This window comes from Bactrocera dorsalis, chromosome 1 (genome assembly GCF_023373825.1).
Source record: "Bactrocera dorsalis isolate Fly_Bdor chromosome 1, ASM2337382v1, whole genome shotgun sequence".
Lineage (NCBI taxonomy): Eukaryota > Metazoa > Arthropoda > Insecta > Diptera > Tephritidae > Bactrocera > Bactrocera dorsalis.
Genome location: NC_064303.1, coordinates 63,269,436 through 63,296,728, shown reverse-complemented (window position 1 = coordinate 63,296,728; position 27,293 = coordinate 63,269,436). Strand labels below are relative to the sequence as shown.

General features: G+C 38.6%; 2 protein-coding genes across 3 annotated transcripts in view; one reads left to right on the top strand and one right to left on the bottom strand.

Moving 5' to 3' along the window:
- Window positions 1-27,293, top strand: part of LOC105227678 (alpha-methylacyl-CoA racemase) — a 412,563-nt gene that overhangs the window by 21,801 nt on the left and 363,469 nt on the right. The gene's annotated exons all lie outside the window — the stretch shown is intronic.
- On the bottom strand, window positions 13,999-14,505 carry LOC125777818 (zinc finger MYM-type protein 1-like). The gene has a single exon (XM_049453594.1). The coding sequence runs from the start codon at window positions 14,503-14,505 to the stop codon at window positions 13,999-14,001; it is 507 nt and encodes a 168-aa protein (XP_049309551.1).

Genomic DNA, 27,293 nt, shown 5'->3' with positions numbered 1-27,293 from the left:
TGTGTGAAAGATTAAAGCCCACCGTCAACGAACTGATTGGACCTTATCAGTGTGGCTTTAGACCTGGCAAATCAACAAACGACCAGATATTCACCATGCGCCAAATCTTGGAAAAGACCCGTGAAAGGAAAATCGACACACACTACCTCTTCGTCGATTTCAAAGCTGCTTTCGACAGCACGAAAAGGAGCTGCCTTTATGCCGCGATGTCTGAAACTGATACGGCTGTGTAAACTGACGTTGAGCGGCACCAAAAGCTCCGTCAGGATCGGGAAGAACCTCTCCGAGCCGTTCAATACCAAACGAGGTTTCAGACAAGGCGACTCCCTATCGTGCGACTTTTTCAATCTGCTGCTGGAGAAAATAGTTCGAGCTGCAGAACTTAATCGAGCAGGTACAATCTTCTATAAGAATGTTCAGCTGCTGGCGTATGCCGATGATATTGATATCATCGGCCTCAACACCCGCGCCGTTAGTTCTGCTTTCTCCAGGCTGGACAAGGAAGCAAAACGAATGGGTCTGGCAGTGAACGAGGGCAAGACGAAATATCCCCTGTCATCAAACAAACAGTCGTCGCACTCGCGACTTGGCACTCACGTCACTGTTGACAGTCATAACTTTGAAGTTGTAGATAATTTCGTCTATCTTGGAACCAGCGTAAACACCACCAACAATGTCAGCCTAGAAATCCAACGCAGGATAACTCTTGCCAACAGGTGCTACTTCGGACTGAGTAGGCAATTGAGAAGCAAAGTCCTCTCTCGACAGACAAAAACCAAACTCTATAAGTCACTCATAATTCCCGTCCTGCTATATGGTGCAGAGGCGTGGACGATGTCAACAGCGGATGAGTCGACGTTGCGAGTTTTCGAGTGAAAAATTCTGCGAAAGAAGTATTCGACGCAGTACCCGCCGAGGGAAGCAGAGGAAGAGGAAGACCTCCACTCCGTTGGAAGGACCAAGTGGAGAAGGACCTGACTTCGCTTGGAATATCCAATTGGCGCCACGTAGCGAAAAGAAGAAACGACTGGCGCGCAGTTGTTAACTCGGCTATAATCGCGTAAGCGGTGTCTACGCCAATTAAGAAGAAGAAGATTCTTGTTGCTTAGCGCATAGGTTAAAGGTTGGTGGTCGGTCGTGATTTTTACCTTGCGTGAACCGTATAGGTAATTTCTGAAGGAGTTTAATGCCCATATTATTGCAAGCATCTCCTTTTCGTTTGTTGCGTAGTGCTCTTCGGCTCTACTCAACGTTCACGATATAAAAGCTATCGGCTTATCGTTTTGCGACAAAACTGCGCCTATGGCGAAGTTGTGGCATCAGTAGCCAGTTCAAATTCCTTTTCGAAATCTGGGAAAGCAAGGATAATGTCCTTGGACGTTAGGGAATTTTTAATTTTGATAAAAGACTCGATTGCATTTGTATCGAGGTCAATCTTAATGGTGGCCGATTTGTTTTTAGACGTTCGGCCCTCTTCCCCTCTTAAAAGGGATGTCAAGGGTTTATCGATTTTTGCGTAATCTCTAACAAATCGCCTGTAATATCCTGACATACCTAGAAAGCTACGGAGTTCTTTTAAATTTTTGGGCTGTGGAAAATTGGAAATTGCCTCCACTTTTGCTGGTTTGGTTTTTATGCCATTTGGTGTAATGATGTAACCTAAAAATTCCGTTTCCCTTTTAAAAAAGTTGCATTTATCCAACTGCACCTTCATGTTGGCTTCATCTAGGGTCCTAAAAATTGTTTTAATGTGTCCGAGATGTTCCTCCTCGGTTTTACTAAAGATTATTATGTCATCAATATAGACATAACAACATTTCCCGATATATTCTCGCAATATATCGTCTAATGTGCGCTGGAATATTGATGGCGCATTTTTCAGGCCAAAAGGTAAACGCGTGAATTCGTATTTTCCATTGTTTATGGAAAATGCGGTTTTTTCAATGTCAGATTTTTTTAGTGGAATCTGGTGAAAACAACTTTTTAGATCAAGTACAGAAAAAAAATTGCTGTTGCTCAGCTGGGAGATAACTTCTGTTATCTCGGGGATAAGGTACCTATCCGCAGTCGTGACTGCATTGAGCTTTCTGTAGTCGATGACCATGCGGTACTGTTTGTTTCCCGCTGAATCCACCTTTTTGGGTACAATCCAAACTGGGGAGTTGTACGGCGACCTTGACGGCCTTATTATACCATAATTTAGAAGCTTTTTTACTTGGTTTTCTACCTCGCCTTTTAGAGCTGCGGGGTATGGGTAGTATTTCGTGTAAACTGGTGAATCACTCGTTTTCCTAATTTGGGCAACAACTTTGGTTGTATATGTAAGTTTCTCATTGGGTTCTGAGAAAAGATTTCTGTAGGAGTTGACAAGGTGATTCATTTTTGTTTTCGTTTGAGGAGCCAACGTTTCCTATTTTATATTTACTGCATTGACTGCTTTAGAAGGCAGCTGCTTTAATCTTATTGCCTTACCATTTCTTATTTTCATGTAGTTTTTGTTTGTGTAAATTACGGCCTCTAACTCCTTTAGAGTGTCGTTACCTAGTATGCCATCAAAAGTTACTAAAGAAGTGTAACGTGGCTTTCACCACCTTACAATGATTTACCTCAGCACTGTACATCATTTACCTTCACCAGACCTCAACGCAGAGCTTTCCACTATGCCAGAATTAGCCTGCATGTATTAAACTTAACCTCACCGCACTGACCAAAGCTACGCACACAACTCACCCCACTACACTGACGAAAGCTACGCTATGCTGCTATATAAGCAAGCACTTCACGCCGAAAGCGATCATTTCTTGAAGCTCTCCGGCGAGGACGGTCGCAACCAGCAGCAATAGGCGGGGGTAAGTGAAGTAGTAGTTGTAGCAGTAGGTAGTTAGTAGGCATTGTGCAGAAAAGGCATCACCGCGAGGTGATGTCAGTGCTCGCAATAGATCTCCTATTTTGGGGGAATCCGCAGGCATTGCGTAGAAAAGACAGCACAGCTACCTGCCTCGAACCGAGTTAGTACCGCTGCTTGCACACCGTAGTGCACCGTTAAAAACCTAACGCGATTATCAGGCGACTCGCATGTAAGTACCAAGGGGAGGCAATGGATAATGCGGAGTCAGTTGCCAACCAGAGGTCAGCGCGTCAGTTTTCTATTTTGTGCTTAGACATTAATAACTTCTCCTTCGCAGGGGAACTACCTTACAAGTAAGGTAAGTCACCGTTGTACAAATCACTACTGTACAACTCACCGTTGTACAACTCACCGTCTTACAGATCACCGCCGTGCAAATCACCTTTGTACATATCACCTCCGTACAAATCGCCGTTGTACAGATCACCAGTGTACAAATCACTACTGTACAAATCACCGTTGTACAAATCTTCGTCGTACAAATCATCACCGTGCCAGCTTCAACGTTTCGTTTCGTTCGTTTTCATCACCGTGCCAGCTTCACCAAGCGTCAACACCTGGCTCGCCAATCTCGTTCGTTTTCATCACCACTATATACATCACGCTGGTCTGGCTGTCCGCATAAGGGGTGGGGTGTGGATACAACTTCACGAGGATAAAACTCATATCTTTTTTGCTAAGGGTTCGTGGGTCCCAAGGCTGACCCTGGAGCGGCTGAGCTTACCTCAGCTATGGACGAAACCCCATTACAGAAGGCATGAGGTAGAATTTTATCTCCTCATTCATATCAAACAACTTTGCTTTTGTATGCTCGCATATTTTTATGCGACCTACAACGGATTTTGCATAGACGGGCACCTCGTTTGGTATACGCTTCCTTGCAAGTTCGGGTTTTACGTAATTCTTGCTTGAACCCGTATCTACTAAACATTTAAGGATTTTTACGCTCTCCGCTTTTACTTCAAAATAGGGTAGCGAAGAGCCTATCATGCTAAAAAATTAATGCTAGTTTGTTCAACGATATTCTCATCTTCCGCCTGTTCTGTGGCTAGATGAAAAGTTCTTTGATATTTATTTGGTTGATGATGAGCAGTCGGCTGAGGTCTTTTGCCATAAGCCTGGTTTTGGGTGGGTCTATTCATATAATTTATCCTACGGGAGTGGATGCTTGGGTCTACATCCATCGGTTCTGGCCGCTGTTGGGGTTTGGGTGGTCTAGGGGGGTAGGGCCGTGGTTGCCAAGTAAGTTGGTTTGGCTTGGGAAAATGAGCCAGTTGGGGATAAAATTGTTGTGTTTGCTGCTGCACAAAGTTTTTCCTTGGTGGCAGCTGAGGGGGTTGTCCTTTCCTTGCGTTAGTCGCATGATTTGTGCGAAAAGTTTGGTTCTCTAGTTTCATACACAGATGAAGAGCCTGTGGCAAGTCCGCCGGTTCCCGTATTCCTAAGAGTCTGGGTAAGTCCCCACTTAGTCCTCTTATAAATGTGTCCAACGCTTTGTCCCTGTATGCCTGTGTCAGGAGGCACAAGGATTTCTTACCCATTTCGAGGCATCCTAACTTGTTTAAAATCAGCGAAAGGTGTGTATACACCTGCTGGTAGAATTCAGGGACGGGTCTGTTCCCTTGTATCAATGTCGTCATTTGGTACTCGAGAGTGGACAAATCTCTCTTGTCGCCATAATGCATCGTTAGACATTTTGATATGGCCTGCCAATCAAGCGGCGTGTTGTAACATTCTAAGGCGATGTCGGCGTTGCCGACTATTTTATTTCTTATCACACTTAATATGCCAAAATACTTTGGTTGTCCTTTCAATGGCTCGTATATGGCCAAAATTCGATCAACACCTTTCTTCCAGGAGTTGTATTCTCCTGGCTGTCCCGAAAAGTCCTTAAGGGATTTAACTATGTCAGGAATTTTTTTAGTCAAATCATCTACTGATAACTGAGCAGATTGTGGGGGGCGACAGAAGTTTGGGTTGGGGAAAGAATTGGTGGACGAACTAGGTTATTGGGATTTGCCATTTTTACAAAACACTATGTATATAATTATAAATATATTTAGAAATAATAAAAAATATAGCACCGACTCACTGCTTGTAGCGCTGGTTTTGTGCTTGTATTTTCTTCCTTCGTTACGGATTCTGTAGTTAAAGCTGTTGATGCTGTTGTAACTTCTGTTGATGGAGTTGATAGTGTGATTATAATGCTCAATAAGATTTGGTAGCAGGACTACTTCGATATAGAATTTCATCCTTGATCGTTTAGGGATATTGTTTATATAGATTTTTCTTCTTTATGGTCCAACACTTTATTACAGTATTTTTTTGTTATTATTCTAGTTTAAAATTTTTTTTATATCCGCGATCTTAGGCCGACACGTAATGTCTCCTTTTTGCCTAAGCTACTAAGGAACCGACCGATCGACGCTTTTTGTTTTTAGCAAAGTAGCTTTACGCCTAACTTTTTAGCTAAGTTTTTACACTTTTACACGGCGCGAAAATCAGGTGGCTTTACGCTCCTTTGCATTTAAGTTGTCCTTGCACTTTACGTGACATTTAGTACAAACAGCTTTCGCTCGCTTGCAATTCGCTCGGGCGTCAGTTAAGCTTTCTCTCGATGAGAAAGCTAAAAAAAACAAAATTGTTTTCGCGTTTAACAACGGTGCTGAATGGATGGCAGCGCGACCGCGTTACTTTATTGATTGACATAAAATGTAACTAAAATTAGTGCTTAACGTAATTTTATACCTAAATTCCGTCAAGCCTGCAGTGTGGTGGCGTGATGCACTTCCAGGAATTGGCTTGTGAAGGTTCATAAGCATTTCGGGTGCGCGTGCCGGAAGTCAAGTCGTTGTTACTGAAACTGCTGGGGCGATTTGCTTAAGTCAGTAAGTTATGTAGTAGTTGCGCAAGTTATGTTGTCGAATTGTTGATAGGTGTTGTATTAACTTATATATTATAAAATATTAATTTAGTGATGTAAATAAAATTGTTGGTAAAAATGAAGTGTATACAACTATAAACCGGATATTTTCATTTTAATTAACGCAGTGGTAGCTGCACCCCACTATATTGAGTGTATATAAATATAAACATGGTCCTTCGAGCCTTACTGACAGACACCTTCGGATTTTAACTAAGCTAAAATTTATAAAAGAACAAAAACTAAACGGAGTGCGAATAAAAGTTAAATATAAACCATAGAGAAAAACAAAAGTGCATGAGGTATGTAACTACGAAGTGAAGTGCTGTTTACAAATAAGAAAACACAGCGCTGTGATACCAAAAAAAGAATTTCATACATATAACAGAGAATACATACATACATATGTACATTCACTTGTGTATCTAACTAACAAAAATCAACAAGGTGCAGTGACACAAAATAAAAAAAATACTCGTAAATAAATACATAAACACAACCAAATAAAAGTGTGCAGTGCAAAACCAAAACAGTGCAGTGAACAAGCAGAACAAAAAACAAAAAAACCAGCTTTATTATATATTAGAAACAAAAAAAAACAAGAAACAAAAGAAAGTGCAGTGCAGTACACTCAAAATATTACATACATTCGTACATACACAGTAAAACAGACGTACATAGATAGTGTTGAGTGAAGTGGAAGTGTTTTTTGCGCTCTTGGATTGTTCACGGAATAATCCCAGTTTTCATAGTGACAGCACACTAGATTTTGTCTTAGCATTTGCCGGAAGTCCGGAGGATTCAAGTGGATAATAAGCCTAGAGAAATAGATAAGTACAATTTGTTTTAAACAAAAATTTATTTGTACATACCTGTCCTTTTTCGTGGCAAATTTGCAAATTTTTTAGTTTTAATTTTAATCACATCAAAATGTGCAAATCTTCTTCTTAATTGGCGTAGACACCGCTTACGCGATTATAGCCGAGTTAACAACCGCGCGCCAGTCGTTTCTTCTTTTCGCTACGTGGCGCCAATTGGATATTCCAAGCGAAGCCAGGTCCTTCTCCACTTGGTCCTTCCAACGGAGTGGAGGTCTTCCTCTTCCTCTGCTTCCCCCGGCGGGTACTGCGTCGAATACTTTCAGAGCTGGAGTGTTTTCATCCATCCGGACAACATGACCTAGCCAGCGTAGCCGCTGTCTTTTAATTCGCTGAACTATGTCAATGTCGTCGTATATCTCGTACAGCTCATCGTTCCATCGAATGCGATATTCGCCGTGGCCAACGCGCAAAGGACCATAAATCTTTCGCAGAAATTTTCTCTCGAAAACTCGCAACGTCGACTCATCCGCTGTTGACATCGTCCAAGCCTCTGCACCATATAGCAGGACGGGAATTATGAGAGACTTATAGAGTTTGGTTTTTGTCTGTCGAGAGAGGACTTTGCTTCTCAATTGCCTACTCAGTCCGAAGTAGCACCTGTTGGCAAGAGTTATCCTGCGTTGGATTTCTAGGCTGACATTGTTGGTGGTGTTTACGCTGGTTCCAAGATAGACGAAATTATCTACAACTTCAAAGTTATGACTGTCAACAGTGACGTGAGTGCCAAGTCGCGAGTGCGACGACTGTTTGTTTGATGACAGGAGATATTTCGTCTTGCCCTAGTTCACTGCCAGACCCATTCGTTTTGCTTCCTTGTCCAGCCTGGAGAAAGCAGAACTAACGGCGCGGGTGTTGAGGCCGATGATATCAATATCATCGGCATACGCCAGCAGCTGTACACTCTTATAGAAGATTGTACCTGCTCGATTAAGTTCTGCAGCTCGAACTATTTTCTCCAGCAGCAGATTGAAAAAGTCGCACGATAGGGAGTCGCCTTGTCTGAAACCTCGTTTGGTATCGAACGGCTCGGAGAGGTTCTTTCCGATCCTGACGGAGCTTTTGGTGCCGCTCAACGTCAGTTTACACAGCCGTATCAGTTTCAGACATCGCGGCATAAAGGCAGCTCCTTTTCGTGCTGTCGAAAGCAGCTTTGAAATCGACGAAGAGGTGGTGTGTGTCGATTCTCCTTTCACGGGTCTTTTCCAAGATTTGGCGCATGGTGAATATCTGGTCGGTTGTTGATTTGCCAGGTCTAAAGCCACACTGATAAGGTCCAATCAGTTCGTTGACGGTGGGCTTTAATCTTTCACACAGTACGCTCGATAGAACCTTATATGCGATGTTGAGGAGGCTAATCCCACGGTAGTTGGCGCAGATTGTGGGGTCTCCTTTTTTATGGATTGGGCATAGCACACTTAAATTCCAGTCGTTGGGCATGCTTTCGTCCGACCATATTTTACAAAGAAGCTGATGCATGCTCCTTATCAGTTCTTCGCCGCCGTGTTTGAATAGCTCGGCCGGCAATCCATCGGCCCCTGCCGCTTTGTTGTTCTTCAGGCGGGTGATTGCTATTCGAACTTCTTCATGGTCGGGTAATGGAACGTCTGCTCCATCGTCATCGATTGGGGAATCGGGTTCGCCTTCTCCCGGTGTTGTGCTTTCACTGCCATTCAGCAGGCTGGAGAAGTGTTCCCTCCATATTTTAAGTGTGCTCTGGGCATCGGTAACTAGATCACCTTTGGGGGTTCTACAAGAGTATGCTCCGGTCTTGAAACCTTCTGTAAGCCGCCGCATATTTTCGTAGAATTTTCGAGCATTACCCCTGTCGGCCAGCTTATCAAGCTGTTTGTACTCACGCATTTCGGCCTCTTTCTTCTTCTGTCTGCAAATGCGTCTCGCTTCCCTCTTCAACTCTCGGTATCTATCCCATCCCGCACGTGTTGTGGTCGATCGTAACGTTGCGAGGTAGGCAGCCTGTTTTCTCTCCGCTGCGACACGGCACTCCTCGTCATACCAGCTGTTCCTTTGCACTTTCCGAAAACCAATGGTTTCGGTTGCAGCTGTACGTAAGGAGTTTGAAATGCCGTCCCACAGTTCCCTTATACCGAATTGTTGATGAGTGCTCTCAGAGAGCAGGAGTGCAAGCCGAGTAGAAAAACGTTCGGCTGTCTGTTGTGATTGCAGCTTCTCGACGTCGAACCTTCCTTGTGTTTGTTGGCGTGCGTTTTTTGCTGCACAGAGGCGGGTGCGAATTTTGGCTGCAACAATATAGTGGTCCGAGTCGATGTTAGGACCTCGGAGCGCACGCACATCTAAAACACTGGAGACGTGTCTTCCGTCTATCACAACATGATCGATCTGGTTGGTGGTTTTTCGATCCGGAGACAGCCAGGTAGCTTGATGTATCTTCTTATGCTGGAATCTAGTACTACAGATAACCATATTTCGGGCCCCGGCGAAGTCGATCAGCCTCAACCCATTTGGGGATGTTTCGTCGTGGAGGCTGAATTTACCGACCGTAGTGCCAAAGATACCTTCTTTGCCCACCCTGGCGTTAAAGTCGCCAAGCACGATTTTGACATCGTGGCGGGGGCATCTCTCATAAGTGCGCTCCAAGCACTCATAAAAGGCATCTTTGGTCACATCGTCCTTCTCTTCCGTCGGGGCGTGGGCGCAAATCAGCGATATGTTGAAGAACCTCGCTTTGATGCGGATTGTGGCTAGACGTTCATTCACCGCAGTGAATGATAGTACTCGGCGACGGAGTCTCTCTCCCACCACGAATCCAACACCAAACTTGCGCTCCTTTATATGGCCACTGTAGTAAATGTCACAAGGACCTACTTGTCTCTGTCCTTGTCCCGTCCATCGCATTTCTTGGACGGCGGTGATGTCAGCCTTTATTTTCACGAGGACATCAACCAGCTGGGCAGCGGCACCTTCCCAATTAAGGGACCGGACATTCCAGGTGCATGCCCTCAATTCGTAGTCCTTCTTTCGTTTGCCATGGTCGTCATCAAAAGGGGGGTCACTCATCCGAGGCTTGTTGTTCCTTTTCATTGGGGGTGTTTTTTTACGTGGCGGGTCCCAAACCCAGCGCACAACCCTACGCAGGGGATGTTTCGCCTTCTCACGTTAGCTCGCCTTCAAACGGATGTTCTTAGGCTACCCAGAGGATACTTGGTCAAAGACCGGAAGTCGTGAGCTGCTTGAGTCATATGTAAAAGAATCGTTTCTGGCCACTCCCAAGTGAATGGCGATCAGAGAACTTTCCTCACTTGCGTGAACTTCTACACATGACTCCATCCTCCAACGTGCAAATACTTTTTTTTAATCTGCCGTTTTGTTGTTGTCAGCTGTTCTCCGTTTTCGTTTTCTCCCTTTTTCGTTTTGCTTTTGGGTTAGGCGTTGTCAACCATTGAAAATATAAGTAAAGTTGTAGCGGTAGAGATTGAACATACTGTTTGATTGGTGTACCCAGACTATTTTCTCACTGAGGTATGGCCTCTGAGAATAGTATGGGGCGTACACCCGAGAATCCTTTTCGGAGCAATTCTAAAATTTTGAGAACGCCTCCTAACGGCGGAAATGAGGAATCCACTGCTGCTGGATCGACAATTAGCGATGAAACTGCTGACCGAGTAAGCAGAAGTGAAAAGAATTCATTAAATAATGATACTTCCGACCATTTCAACAAGCTGGGTTGTAGAATAAAAATATGATGGCTGGTCAAAGGCACGTAAATCAAGCTATTCGCGATTTACTGAGTAGCATAATGAGCCTATATAAAAAAGTCGATAAACGGGAGAAAAAAATTATGGTTGAAAAAGCAACCCAACTATCTCATATTTTTAAAGAGATGAATACCCCAAAGCGTCTGCGTGAAGCATCGGGTGACCTACCCCCAACGAAAAAACCGAAAAAAGCCACTGAGAAGGTGCAACAAATGACCAGTGAGCCCACAAAAGTAATACAGGAAAATATTACGGGTCAACATGGCGCAGGTGAAAAATGGGTGGACGTCGTGAAAAGGAAGAAACCGATTCAGAAGAAAATTAGGATGAGACCGGACGCTATCATTATAACTAAAAAAGAGGGTGCGTCTTATGCTGATATTCTTCGTAAGATAAAAAGCGACAGCGGCCTTGAAGAGTTGGGATCAAACGGGAAACGATGAAAGGAGACCTACTCATCGAGTTGAAAAATCAGGCAGACAAGAGAGCCGAATCATTTAAAACCGTCTTAGAAGGAACGGTTGGTGAAATGGCGCTGATACAGCCAAAAACCCATAACGTTACAATAGTGTGTAAGGACTTGGACGAAATTACAACACCGGAAGAAGTCTGCGAGGCACTAAAAAAAGATTGTGGGTTCCAAAACCTGGAGAAATCAAGCGTCAAAAATATGAGGAAAATCCGAAGTGGCACACAAATAGCTCTTATTTGTCTGCGCGCTCAAGACGCTAAAGTTGCACTAAAATTGGGCAAAGTGAAGATAGGGTGGTCCGTCTGTCGTCTTAGAGAATACTCACCCATTACCCGATGTTTTAGGTGCTTTCAACTGGGCAGAGCCGGAACTAGCTGCTTCAGCGCCTGTGGCAACAACCTTGCTTGCGCCCTTACCATATAGTATAATGGAAACCGATGTTGTCCAAATCAAAAATCATATATTTACAAGTGAAAGAACGTACATCTTTTTTTTAATAATCTTATATATATAAAAGAAAGTCGTGTTAGTTACATCACTTATAACTCAAGAACGGCAGAACAGATTTGGCTGAAAATTGATAGGGAGGTAGCTTAGAGCCAGGAGACGGACATAGGATACTTTTTATCTCTTTATGTCAAAATTTAATACAACTAATAAATACAAAAATTATATTTCAAATCATAAGCATTTGTTCAAAATTCATGTTTGTAGGAATCATTTCAATATTTCATTTCTTCAAAAAAAAAAAAAAACAATAAAAACAACCTTACATCTTCGTCTATATAAATATGTATGTATGTAAAAATGAATCGCCAAAATGTATGTACGCTCATAACTTTAATACGACTGAACGAAATTTGATAATTCTTTTTTTAAAATATTCGTTTAGGTTCAGGGATTATTCGAATAATTGCCGGAAAACCCCTAAAAACAGTCCTTTTCTTTTTCTCATACAAACGAATGAATGTTTGTTCGTTAGTAACGCTAAGAGAACGGCTGAACCAATATTGAGGAAATTTTAAGAGGTTGTTCGTTGTGGATTAAGGAAGGTTTAGAAATAAAAACATCTTATACTTTTCATGAAAAGTCGGCAAATTGGATAATTCCAAAAAGTAACTTTTTTCCAAAAACATTTTTTTTTCAATTTCTGTTTTGTTTTTCAATATTTTGATTTGGAAATTATTTGAATAGTTCAGTCTCGATCGCTTGCTTTTTTATTCCGGCTATTCAAGAGAAAAATTATTACTATTACGATTTACGATGCTTTACGACAGGTTGTGAATTGAACAATTGAAAATTATTCAGGGAAAACTTTACGTGTGAAAGATCCAGTATTATATGAAGTGGTGGAAATCAATATGGTTCATGGACCTTGCGGACACTACAATCCCTTTTCGGTTTATATGTCTAACAATAAATGCACGAAACACTATCCGCTTGCTTTTCTTTCGGAATCGCAAACTGGAAATGATGGATATCCACTCCATCGTCGTAGCTCATCAGACGACCATACAACTTAGAGTAGTGAATATCGAAGTTGACAACATATGGATCGTACTATATTCTCCACTGTTGTCTAATTCACATTCTAAACTCATATCAATGTTTAGTATTGCAGTTTGGTGTAATCTATAAAATACATTTGTAAGTACGTCACCAAGGGAAGCAACATGGCGCTTAATGGTCTTAAACGATACGGTCCATACGTGAACTGCAATAAAGCGCTTTGTAGGATATTTACTTTTGCAATTCATGAACGGTTTCCGATTGTTGTGTGTCTCGCAGTTAATATGGAGATTGGCCAAAGAGTTTATTTCAGCCCAGAGAATACATTACAGCCGGTGGTAACACCGCCAACAACAAAACTAACATTGACGAGTTTTTTTCTCAACTTTCGTCAGTGATCCGCTTACGAGAACATTGCTCTATTTGAAAATACCTTGCATTCATGGAATGCATCGTCGAAGAAATAGTTACGCTGAAAGCAAGACCGAACAGTAGATGGACATTCAGGTGTGTTCTCAACTAATGCATTAGGATGAATTTACACAACCCACCCAAAAAACGATGATTGCTTCTACCTTCGGTTGCTACTGATTAATGTACGCGGCGTATTGCGTACTGTGAATGGTATGGTGTGTGCAATTACAATTGCTGGAACACGATAATCAGTGGAAACAAATGTTGGACGATGCGATAGCTACTTCGAATGCCACTGAAGTTCCCACACTTTTCGCGATAATCATTTCACCATATCAGCCTTTAAATCCGCGTCAATTATGAGATACGAACAAAAATGACATTGTCGAAGACATTTTACATCGTATTCGCTAAAAATTGGAAATGGGTCAATTCCGGTTGATACTTCCGGTGGTTTGATATCAATTCCATCTGCGGTTTATCAATTCACGAAAGATGAACTCATCACCAATCTTCGGACATTGGCCAAATTATCTTAACTATGATTAAACTGGAAGATTCAAAGTCAAATTCCGGAAGACTTGCGCTCATACAAATCGACCGATCGTCTTTCCATTGAAGACGTCGCCGTGAATTATCCAGTGGAGTTTCTAAATTCTTTGGAGAGGCTTGGTATGCCACCGCATCATTTGCGTCTCAAAGTTTGATCTGTCGTTATTATGTTTTGCAATCTGCAAGCGCCGAAACTATGTAATGGAACCCGACTGATGACGCAGCTATCGAATACAAAGGGCTGAATGCTTGATTCAACGAATTTCTTTGAGTTCCAACGATTTGCCATTTCAGTTTCCAGCGAAAATTGCATTTGAGATGACACTCAACAGGACACAAGGATAGTCGCATAGTGTGTGCAATAAGTTTGGAAATTCTATGTTTTTCACACGGCTAGATATACGTGGCGTGCACACGAGTTGGAAAGCCATCTTTTCTGTACACCGGAACAGAAACCAAAAAATTTTGTTTATCAAGCTGCGTTACATTGAAAAAAAAAATGAAATGATAAATTCAACTTTCTTTTCATTTCAAAACACATAATTTCACGCAGGACAACGGCTGCGGGGCCAGCTAGTAATTTATACAAGGATCGCTTATATCGTTCAGAATAATACTTTTCTGGTTTTCGCCTCTGCAAATAAATCGATTATTTTATCGAAATTGAGACGTGTTGTAGTATCCTTCTCAATCGACAAAATAGAGATATTCGTTAACCGTTCCTGGCCTAAAGAGGAACGAAGATAAGATTTGATGAGTTTTAGCTTACTAAAAGAACGCTCGCAAGTAGCCGTCGTAACAGGCATGCATAAGAATATTCTCAGTGCTGTTGTTATGTTCGGATATACATCCTCGAGCGACAGATCGAATATTTTTTCTAATACATTCAAATGGTTCATGTCTGTGTCTTCACTCATCAGCGTCGTTGCTTGAAATTTGAAACTCTCAATTTCCGATGAAAATTCATGCGGATCCAAGTCATCAGGATATTTGATAGCGAGATCTGCCGCTATTTTGGTGAGTTCAGTAACACTGGTGTTCACAATTGCTTGACCGCTCAAAAATGCGAAATCATCGGCAACTTCATTTAAAGCGATGAACCGGGTATTCATTTGGGCAATCATAAGATCAGGAACTTGGATCCTGCTTTGAAATGAGTTTGGGCACTTATAGATGGAGATTCATCTTTCGCTTTTTCTCCCGGCATCATTTTCTTTGGTCGTTTTCGAGTATCTTGGAAATCTGGTGTTACTTGCAATTGTTCAGCTGTCACAACTGATGATTGCAAAATTGTTGTGAAGAAAGTCTCTCGGTATATGGTTAATTGTGACAGCAATCCTTTTATCATTTTTGCGGCACGAGCAATATCGAGTTTTTTGTCTTGCAGTGCGAGGTTGACACGATTGATTTGCGATAGAAGCGAATCCCAAAACTTCAGTAGTACTATGAATTCGAAGGTTTGTATCGACTTGAGAAGAGATTTGGCTTGTACTATTGTATCGCCTGTCTGATGATCACCTTTTGTCATTTTTTTTAGTATTTCCACAACAGTAGGCAGTTGAGAGTTCAGGGCGTGCACGGCATTAGCTTTTGACGACCACCGCGTGTCACAGGTTCCTTTCAACGTTATTTTTAGTTCTGCTTGCAAAAATTTCCAACGAGTTGCCGATCCAACAAAAAAATTGTACGTTTGTTGGATGATACCAAAAAAAGTTTGCATTTGCAGTATCACGTTGGCAGCATTGACCCCAATCAAATTTAGGCTATGAGTAGTACATGGAATAAACCGAGCATTCACGTTCAAAGCTAATATTCTCGACTGCACACCTTTATATTTGCCTGCCATATTAGCTCCGTTGTCATAAGGCTGTCCTCGTACATTTGCAATGTTTAGCCCATCTTTTCTTAATTTATCAAGAATTTCTCCCGAAAGACCTTCACCGGTTTTTTCTTCGGTGTTAATAAACGTGATGAAGCTTTCTTCAATTGTACATTTCTTGTTTTCGATTTTAACGTACCGGAAGTTATACCGAAAATCAGAAAGCACCTTCCAATAGTCCTCATTGTCTACGGAAAACAAAATCTACAATTTGCACAATTTTAAATCATTGCATCATATGTTATTGAAAAGCATGCGTTTTGTCACCTGGATCACAGATGAACACAGATTGTGGCTGACTGGCCTATAGCACAACACACGGCACGGTCGGCAGTGGGCACAGAAACAGGACTGACAGACTCGCACTAACAGCGTGGCGCCCCCGATTTCTGGAATAGCACGTCCAGTTTTTTCGGTCCGTTCGCGCCCTATGTCTCTTGTTTCGCCCGCCGTGGGTGACGCGCCAGTTTCAGACGGTAGCTCTTTCGGACGCTCAGCAACCGATATTTCGTCAGGCGTATGTAGGCTCAACCTACGTTGCGCCTCTGCGACTGTTGCGCCCGTGGCGGGTGCCACCTTCGCCACGCCCTAGTTACGGCTCTGCAACTGGGTCATATAGCACACAAATGTGTCAGTCAGACTGATCGGTCAGCCCTCTGTACACGCTGCGGAGCTGCAGAGCACGTAGCAAAAGTGTGCAAAAATGCCCCGAGCTGTATGCTTTGCAAAGGAGAGCACTCCGTCTTAAGTACGACTTGTCCGAAGTACAAAGAAATGATGAAAACAATGAAAAAATGAGGTTGTTACAGCTAAACCTTAATCACTGCGCTGCAGCACAAGATCTGCTAAAACAAACAGTTCAAGAAGAGAACATAGATGTCGCCTTACTAAGCGAGCCATATAGACAGTGCTCGGAAAGCTCTTGGTGTAAAGATAAAAGTGGCAAGGCAGCAATATGGGCCTGCAAAGGACATGCTTTCTCATCCCGCTCCAAAGTAGCTCATAATGGCTTTACATGGGCGAAGATACAAGATATAAATTTTGTAAGCTGCTATGCTCGTCCTAGCGCAACAATTAAAGAATTTGAAGATTTTATCCTGGAATTGTCTCTAGAAACCAGAAACAAATCGCCAATAATAATAGCGGGTGATTTTAATGCATGGTCTACTGCTTGGGGTAGCAGAATTACAAATCACCGTGGTCGCCTCATTCTTGAATTTTTGAGTCAAACAAATCTCACGATTCTAAACAATGGCACAAAAAATACGTTTCAAAAGGGTAATAAAGCTTCTATAATAGACCTAATGTTTGCGAACGACACGCTTAGCAGACATATTAAGTGGAAGGTATCAGATATTTACACAAATAGCGACCATATGGCTATAATCGCTGATGTTTCGTTATTCCAAGAAAGGGAACTGTTTCAGAGAAATACCTCTAGAAAAGGAATTTGATACTGACGTCTTTGAGAGCGTCTGGAGTGCGGCAAAGGCACCAGGCGAAGACGCCACCCACCTAGTATCCGCTGTGCAGAAGGAACTAGTTGCAGTATGCGACGCAACTATGCGCAGGACGAGATATAATAACAATCGAAAGCCGGTATACTGGTGGAGCGACGAAATTGCCAAGCTGAGGAAGCTCTGTCACTTAGCTAGACGTCGCGCACAGAGAAACCAGGGAGGGGAAAACGAAATCCGCCTCAGAGAAGCATTTAAATGCCAAAAAAAGCTCTTGAAGTCAGCCATTATCCGTAGTAAGAGATCCTGTTTCGAAAAGCTATGTGAAGAAGCAAACATAGACCCCTGGGGTTCGGCATACAAAATTTGTATGTCGAAATTCAAAAATAAGTCGCAACAACCTAAGAACGCATTGTTTATAAAAAATGTTGTCGAAGCGTTATTCCCGACACATGCCTCCATTTCTTATATTAAGCGAAACGAAGCTACCCCTATTAGTCACAGAAGACGAACTATTGGCTATTGCGAAAAATATTAAAAACTCCAAAGCGCCTGGAATAGATGGTATACCAAATAGAGCCCTTAAAGAAGCCATAACCAAGCCCAGCCCAGTTTATTTGTTAACATGTACAATGCGTGTATATTAGAAGAGGTGTTCCCCGACCCGTGGAAGATACAGCGCCTGGTTCTACTCCCGAAACCAATAAAGCCACCAGAAGAACCTTCATCTTATCGACCTCTTTGCATGCTCGACACGATTGGAAAAGTGTACGAAAGCATTGTAAGAAACCGCTTGGAATTAGCAATCCAAAAAGCCGGCGGATTATCAGAGAGACAATACGGCTTATAAAAAAGAGATCCACTATAGCCGCACTACGAGAAGTCGTCGATATTGCGAAATGTGCAGTAAGTGGCAAAAGATGGAAAGGTGGCACAAAAAAGTACTGCGCGCTGATTACTCTGGATGTCAAGAATGCCTTCAACTCGGCGAATTTGGCAGACATAATCAATGCCCTGGATGAAATACGGGCCCCTGAATACCTCATAAATATAATAACGAGTTACTTTAAAAACAGAAAACTGTTTTTTGATACGGATGAAGGCACCAAGAGCTACTCTATCACGAGTGGAGTACCCCAAGGCTCAGTGTTAGGCCCACTATTATGGAACCTTATGTATGACGGGGTGCTAAGAAGACAGCAACCAACAGACGTGAAACTAGTAGCTTATGCGGACGATCCAATGGTGGTAGCAGGCGCCAAACAATTAGCCGACCTGAGAGATAAATGCAATGAGTGCGTAAATAATCTACGTCAATGGTTCTCTTCTATGAGTCTGAAACTGGCGGAGGAAAAAACAGAAGTTTTACTGATAAGCACTAGGAAGATAGAAGAACGAATAGAGCTCACCATTGGGGAATGCAAGATTACTTCGCAGCCACAATTGAAGTATCTGGGAGTAATATTAGATTCCAAATTAAACTTTAAAGAACACTTGGAATATTCTTCCGCCAAGGCAAACAAAATTTATAATGCCCTATCGAGAATGATGACCAATAGAGGCTGTGTGCGTTCCAGCCGGCGATTCTTAATAGCGAAGGCAATGAGTTCCGTAATACTGTATGCGGCACCAGTATGGATACAGGCAATGGATATAAAAGCGTATGCTAAACAACTAATTGCAGTGCATAGACTTTCTGCAATCCGGGTAATAAGTGCTTTCCGAACTATATCAACCGATACTGCTGAAGTGTTAGCCAGCATGCCGCCCAGTGACATCCAGGGAGATGAACTCGAGCGTCTGTATCAATTATCAACGCCTAAAACTGTCTCGGCGAGGACAGAGGAGAGAAACAAGAGCACTAGAATGTGGCAGGAGCGGTGGAATTCCTCAGCCAAAGGGCGCTGGACCCATCGACTTATGCCAGACATCCACTCGTGGATAGACAGACGACATGGGGATTTAGATTTCTATCTGACCCAAATACTTAGTGGACATGGTTGCTTTAGAAGCTACCTTTTCAGATTCCACAATGACGTTAGTCCGAACTGTCCGACGTGTACAGAGTATATAGAAGACTCTGAACATGTTTTATTTTATTGCCCTCGATTTTCGAATACAAGGGAAAATCTAAAAACCACACTCGGTGGTAGTTTTACGGTCGATAATTTAACGACACTCATGTGTCAGTCGACTGATAAATGGCATAATGACCAAACTGAGATCTTTTCAACAGACGAGGCGTCCGTTAGTCCGCACAATAGAGGAGACTTAAATGTCTAGTCCCTCCCACGAAGTAATACCTAGCCGGTGGTTCCGTGGGAGAGTCCTGAGTTGGGAGTAGGTTAGGTTTAGCGGATTAAAGTTTCGCACTTCGGCTTTCGATGCTTCCCCCTACTTAAAAAAAAAAAAAAAAAACACAGTAAAACAGTTCCAGCAAATAAAAAAAAAAACAACACAAACGCGCGAAATAAACAAGCAAAACAATAGTGCATTTCTATATACATATGCACATATGTACATACATATATCAAAAATATGGACAAAATTCCCACTTTAACTAAAAACATTACACTAAAAACAACTCATTAACCGGGCATGAAATCGCGAAACTAAAAATACATACTTACATACAAAAACATTGGGCGCGAAACTCAGCTGTAAAACATACATACCAACATATTAAACGCGCGAATTACGATTTCCTGTGAATAGCACAGAAAATGTTTTAAATGAATCAAACTCCGGTTTTACCGTACAGTGCGGCTTGCCGTCCAGTTTATTATTAATTCTCTTATTCTTTATACAAATCTTACTTGCTACATTTACTTGAAGCCGTTGTGCTGACTTGACATTCCTCAGCATCAACGACCCGGCATAACTTAAATAAACATATCAAATAAAAACAATGGTATTTGATTTCATTTGGAATTTAAAATATATGCTTGTTTATGCATATTATATATTTATGCATGTATGTAGTTGAATCTGAAGATTCAACTTACATTTTGTAGGAATAAAAAAAATACTTAAAAAATACTTGTCTTTTTTTTGACAGTGGTGGAGTCGTTTGACGACGCAACTCCCCCAGCGTTACTGTTTGAACTCTCCTGAGTTCCTGTATTCACAATTTTTATTTTTGTTGTTTTTTTCTTTAATATTATTATTAGGATTGCTATTACTACCATTACAATGATTATAAGTGTTATATTAATACCATACGAAACATTTTTATGGTATTTTAATTCTGTAATTTCTTTTATATTTTCTATATTTTTTATTGCAATATCATTGAATGTTAATTTTGGAGAATAACTTTGATTTAATTTTTCGGCAGGGTATATAATTGTATGAATATATTCCGTCTTATTATTTTTAAATTCTTGTTTTAAAATTTCCATTTTGCAATTTACAAATTTGATTATATAGTTATTTTTTAATACAATTTTTCTGTCGTCGCAGTTTTGTTTTATTACATCATTTTTTGCATTTCTTATTAATATTGTGTCATCGTTTATTTCTTGTATTGATGTTTTGTTATTATATTTAAATTCGCAAGTATTTGAAAATATGCAACTTTTACTCAATTTTAGATTTTTAAATGCTTTATTTTCTACATAATCAAAATAGTTTTCGCCAATTTTTATAACGAATTTTTCTTTTTCAATATTCTGTAATTTATTTCTATTTGGCATTGGGGTTATTAATTGAATCTTAGTTTGAAAAAATGTTCTTGGTATCTGAATTGCGAATATTATTGTATCGTTTCTGTATACTACTACCCCTACTTTTGATAATTTTAGTTTGTAAAAATCAATCTCATATTTTTCAATTTCTTCCCTAGTTAGCATACTTGGATGTACCATATTGTATTTAGCAGCCGCTATATTATTTTGTATTTCCTGAACTTTACTTTCTATGAATTTTAGTTTATTCATTTCATCATTATACAAAATTTGTCTTTCAATTCTATTTTCCTCTTTGTTTATTATATTTAAAGTTTCTATTATTTGTTTCCTATCTGAATCTATAGTTCCTTTTAATAAGTTTAGTGATCTATTTAAATGTTCATTAATTACTATTTGTTTATTTAAATTTACAATGGCATTATGGCCATTTTCTTCAATAATTTTTAAATGGTTCAAAATGTCTTGTCTGTCATCATCATCCATGACTCCAAACATCCATTTATATGCTATTCCTCCTATATTTATCAATCCTCTTTTATTTCTCTTTTTGATATTTGGTGTTATAGATGTGATTTTTGCTTTTATATTTTTTATTTCATCAAACAAAATTTCTTTATTTTCAATATTTAGTTTCTCAATATTTTCTTTAACCTGATCAACTACGTCTGCTATCTTGTTCGGATTTATAGTATGTATGACTGTACTTATTTCGTTAACTATTTCTATGTCCGCTGTTTGTATAATTGTATACCCCGCATCTTCTATTATTGGTGTTATTTGCAAAAGTGCTGTCACCAATGATATGATTATTGTTAAAAAAATAATTATTATCGTCATCTGTAAAAGTAAAAATGTATAACCGTTTTAAGTTTTGATTTAAAAAAAAATTAAATTGGATTTTAGTCGCCTCTTACGACAGGCATCTCTTACCATGGGTATATTCTAGAAAGACCCCTTACCCACTGGGGTAAAAAATATCATGTATATATATGTAGGAAAAAAAATTAAATGTTATTATCTCCATTAAATGCCCTTAGACTGAATGAATCGTCATCATTCTCATTTGGATTTTCTATATTTGCCAATTTCATTGGTCTTTTTATATTTGCCGGATGAACGTTTTGTAAGGGAAATATTCTGAAATATGGTTGGTCTTTATGCCTTACTCTTTTGTAGTTTTTAATTGGTCCTGTTTGTCTGTTTTCTATATATTCTTCTTTGTTTTGATTTAATTTGGCTATTGTTTTCTGTTATACTGTATTTATTCTATCTTGTAATATGGATGGACAAATGTTTTCTTTGGCGTCCCTTGGAGAACATTTGATAGTTGAGTGGTACCTATCGTTATAGTTGCATATAACAATTTGTATCCTCATTTCTGTTGAAAGACTAGAATCCTCAATTCCTGTTAGTTTTTCCAACAAGGTTGAGTGCAGTCTCTCAATGTCTGCATTTCCTGTATGGCTATTTGGTTTTGTGTGGTGGACTTCTACATTTTCGTCATTTAAATATTTTATTAATTGTTCTGCTCTAAACTCATTATCCATAATAATTTTTTTAGGTTTACCGAATTTCGCAAAATGTTCCATAATTATTGTCTTTTTAGCTCTCCAGTTTCTGTCTGTTATTCTATAAGCCGCTGCGAATTTTGTTAATTTATCAATTACTGTTACAAATGATTGCTTATTGAAATGAAATATATCTACATGAAGTATCTCATTTTTATTGGTTGGAGTTTCAGTTAGGTGAAATTTAGGTTTAATGGGTTTCCTATCGTATTTGATTTGTTGGCATTTTTGGCAATTATTTATTATCAATTGTATTTCTTCTTTGAATTTTGGAAAATATATTTTATCTTTTAATGTATTATAGGTTTCATTTATGCCACTATGCATAGATTCTTTTGTATGGTATAGTGATATTTGCTTATGTAATTCTTCTTCTTCTTCTATTTCTGAGGCTCTTTTTGTGCATTTTAAAAATTTTAAACTTCTATCTTGAGCAAACATTTCAATAAGTAGTTTTTGTATTTTATGGTAATCTGCTTCAGATACTTCTGAAAATATTCCTACTATTTCGTTTCCTTTTGTATATTTTTTTTAATGTTTCCTTGTTCTCTTCTTTTTCATCCATTGGGTTTACTTCAATTATTTTTCTTCCATGGAGTCTTTGCATTTGCTCTTTTTGTCTATATGTTAATATAATTTGAATTTTATATTTATTTACAATTTCTTCTTTAATTGGAAAGTGTTCAAGCAGTTCTTCATCTGCTGAATGAATTGTTTCCGACAATGCTAAGTTTGATTCATTGTCGTTACCTTCTTTTATTTTTGGTGAGTTTTCAATTCGACTCAAGAAATCAGCTACAACATTATTTTTTCCATTTAAATATTGTATTTCAAAGTTGTATTCTTGCAATTTCAATAACCATCTCTGATGGCGTTGAGAAAATTCTTTTCCTTTATATTTATTAACAAGATATTTGATCGGACAGTGATCAGTTATTATTTTAAATTTATTGCCATATATATATGGTCGAAAATATGTAATAGAGAAAATTACCGCTAAAAATTCTTTGTCTGTAGTTGAATATTTTTGCTCATGATTATTTAGAGTTCTTGAAATGTAGCATACTGGTTGGCCTTGCTGTGAAAGCACTGCTCCAATAGCATAGTCACTAGCATCAGTTGTGATACTGAATTCTTTGTCGTACTCTGGGAATTTGAGAGTTGGATGAGATGAAATGAGTGCTTTTAAATTTTCAAAGCTTTCAATATATTGTGGATCTTTAGCGTTTATTTTATTGCCCTTTTTCAAATATTTTATCATGGGGTAAGCTATTTTAGAATAATCTTTTATGAATTTTCTATAATAGCCCGTTGCTCCTAAAAATCCTTTTAACTGTTTCTCAGTTTTTGGTATTGGAAGCTTTTGAATTGCTATAATTTTATCTGGATTAGGCTTGATGCCTTCTTTTGTTAAAATGTGTCCTAGGAATGTAGTTTCTCTTTGAAGAAAACTGCATTTATCTGCCTGTATTTTTAATTTATTCTCTTGTAGTTTCAAAAAAATTTTTCTTAATGAGTCTATGTGCTCTTCTAATGAAGTTGAAAAAATTAATATGTCATCTAAATATACGACACATATTTTATTTATATATTCCCTCAATATGTCATTCATAAATCTCTGAAAAGTAGTTGGGGCATTTTTCAACCCGAAAGGCATTCGGACGTATTCATATAGTCCTGCCGGAGTGACAAAAGCTGTTTTCTGGATGTCCCTTTCTGCCATTAAAATCTGATGGTAACCTTTTGCTAGATCTATAGTGCTAAAGTACTGTGCTTTGCCCAATTTATCTAAGATTCCATCGATATTCGGTAGAGGATACTTATCGTCTACAGTCAATTGGTTTAACCTCCTATAATCAACCACTAGCCTGAACTTTTGTATTCCTGACTTATCTATCTTTTTCGGTATTATTAGAATAGGTGAGCTATATCTACTGTGACTTTTTCTTATTATCCCTTGCTCTTCTAATTCAGAAATCTGTCTTCTTACTTCTTCTTCATGTTTTGGAGGTAATCTATAAATTCTTGAGTTTATTTGTTGATCCGTAACTGTTTTAATTTCATGAACTACTGCTTTTGCATTTGTGAGTTTGTCCCCTTCTTTATAGATAAGTTTATTGAAATGCTTTAATAATTTTTCGATTTCCTTTTTCTCATTTGATTTTAAATGATCGAGGTTGATGTTCTTTACTTCACTTATATCTAATGAATAAACTTGCTCTTGCATAGTTTTCATATAGAATGGAAGATTCACACCATTTTTCAAAATTATTGTCATTTTTTCGATATCAATAGTTTTAACATTTTTAAAAAGGAAATCATTTCCTATTAACAAATCATATGGTTTATTAAAATCCATTAATAACCATCTCATTTTTGCGTTTTCCGGGTATTTAAATTCTTTGGGACAAGGGCTTTTTACCTTAACATTTGGGGTTTTAATTATCCCGTTTAAAGTATTCACCAAAGTGCTTTCACTTTCAAGCACTGGTAATTTGAATTTTTCGAAACTCGATTTTTTCATTATACTTATGGTTGAACCTGGGTCGACCAAAGCATAAAATTTTTTTTCAAAAAATGTTAATATTATTATAATTTTGTTTGATGATTCCGAGGCTAATTTGTAAAAAACTCCTCGTTCGTGTTTGATTCTTGTGGATCACCTCTCCTACTCATTGTGTCCACGTCCATGGGTTCTGGTCCCCTATTTTGTACTTGTTGTCTAGTATTTACTGAATTTCTTTGCTGTTGTGAATAATTATACTGATTTTGATTTGTTCGAACTTGTTCTGAATAGTTTGTACGATTTTGCCATCGAGGCTGTCTTGTTTGATTGGATTGTTGTCGATGAAGGTTTATTTGACGTTGTCCGGATTGTGGACGATACTGTTGTTCAGAAAAATTTTGATTTTGTGAACGATATTGTCCTGAATAAAAATTTTTGTTGTTAACACCATTATTTTTGGTATTAGCTTGAAAGTTGTTTCCCCCTTTTTTTAGATAAGGATTTAGATTGCCTTCATCCAACCCAATAAATTTATAAATTTCATTCGCCATTTCCGTTAATGATGTGACCGATTGCACTGTATATGCGAATGTCCCTGATGCTAATTGTTTTATTCGCTGAATTAGCATCCCTGAAAAAATTTCTCTCATAGTGTCACCATTTTCGCTTAGTGCACTATATTCTGTTATGTCATCCACGATTTCGTTTAATCTTTTACTTAATTCAGCTATACTATTTACTTTCAGAATCGAAATTTCTTTCGTGATCATCAATTGATTTTTTGTGGGTCTATAATGTTGCCTTAATTTAGTTTTACAACTTTCCCAATTTTCAGGTGGGTTTATTTGCAAAAAATTTTTTGCTGATCCACCAATTTTCAAATCATAAATAACCCTGAATACTATTTCTTCCTGTCCTACATAGTCCCTTCGTACCCTGTCAACTGCTTCAATGAAAGATGGCAATTTTTTTACAATTCCTTCAAAGGGAGATACATATCTTAAGTCTTTTTCGACTCTTTGCCTAATTGTAAGTTGATTTATTGCTGCATTTTGTGCAGCTATCTGTGTTAAAGATGCCAAGCATCGAGTTAGCATTTCTATTTGCTCTGCCATATTTTTTATTTTTAATTTTTATTTTATTTTTGCAACAAAAATTATAAAACAATTGCAACTCTGTTAGCTTGTTTCTTTTCTCGTTTGTTCGTTTCTTTTTCTAACTTTATTGTTTTTGAATTGATTGAAACATTTAGTGAGTATAATTTCTGCGTTGACTATTTTTTTTTCTTTTTTTTTTTTACAAAGAAAGTAATGACTTCAAATAAAACTACTACTTAAATTATTAATTGAATATTATTTTACCTTGCTGTTGGTGCTGCTGTTTTTGTTGTTGTTTTGTTGTTACTGTTGTTACTGTTACTGGTGTCGTTGTTGTTGTTAATGTTGTCGTTGTTAAATTATTAGTTGAATATTATTTTACCTTGCTGTTGGTGCTGCTGGTTTTGTTGTTGTTTTGTTGTTACTGTAAGTGGTGTCGTTGTTATTGTTAATGTTGTTGCTGTTTTTGTTGAGTTTGCTGCTACCCCAGTTGTTGTTGTTCTTGCCTCACTTTTACTCCAAATTCTTGCTTATTTTTTTTAAATTTTTATTTTTTTAAATATTTTTATTTGCTGAATAAGAATTGTTTCACCTTTCAATTTGATCACGGAAAGTTATTAATGTTTCTATATTTATTTATTACTTTTAATGCTTTTTTTTCATATTTTTATTTGCTGAAGAAGAATTGTTTCACCTTTCAATTTTATCACGGAAAGTTATTAATGTTTCTATATTTATTTTTTACTTTTAATCCTTTTTTTTTCATATATTTATTTGCGTTCAATTTTCGGTCGCGGTCAAACAAAAACTTGGTTCTTACAAAAGCCGACTGCGCCAATTACGATTTCCTGTGAATAGCACAGAAAATGTTTTAAATGAATCAAACTCCGGTTTTACCGTACAGTGCGGCTTGCCGTCCAGTTTATTATTAATTCTCTTATTCTTTATACAAATCTTACTTGCTACATTTACTTGAAGCCGTTGTGCTGACTTGACATTCCTCAGCATCAACGACCCGGCATAACTTAAATAAACATATCAAATAAAAACAATGGTATTTGATTTCATTTGGAATTTAAAATATATGCTTGTTTATGCATATTATATATTTATGCATGTATGTATATAGTTGAATCTGAAGATTCAACTTACATTTTGTAGGAATAAAAAAAATACTTAAAAAATACTTGTCTTTTCTTTGACAGTGGTGGAGTCGTTTGACGACGCAACTCGCGCGAATCTAAAACGACATAAAATAAAAAGAAAAAAAGAAAACAACAAACACAACAGGTCCAACCAACTGGAAGAAGCGGAGGAACAAAATTGGCGGGAGAGACATAAATACATATGTATACACATAAGGTCAAAATAATAAGCGCACTTACATACACCCTGCAATGCATAAGGAATACCAAGTGAGCGTATTATGTCCTTTATTTATTTAACATATGCACATACATACATATCTATGTACTTATATGCCTAAAATTACAGACGTACTTATTATTATACCTGTAATTAAAATACTCTTCAACGGCTAATCAAATTTTACCAAATACGGTAAAATATATCAAAATATTTATATATAGAATTATTGAAGCTCAAAAACATAGAAAAATTTAAGCAAGTACTTGCAACATTTTCCGACAATACTCTTTATGCTAAATAAAGCATTAACTAGAAGTGAGTCAAAACAATTGCGAA

Bases quoted from the DNA above. Each gene is read 5' to 3' on its own strand.
- LOC125777818 (XM_049453594.1), bottom strand. From the start codon at position 14,505: ATGAATACCCGGTTCATCGCTTTAAATGAAGTTGCCGATGATTTCGCA.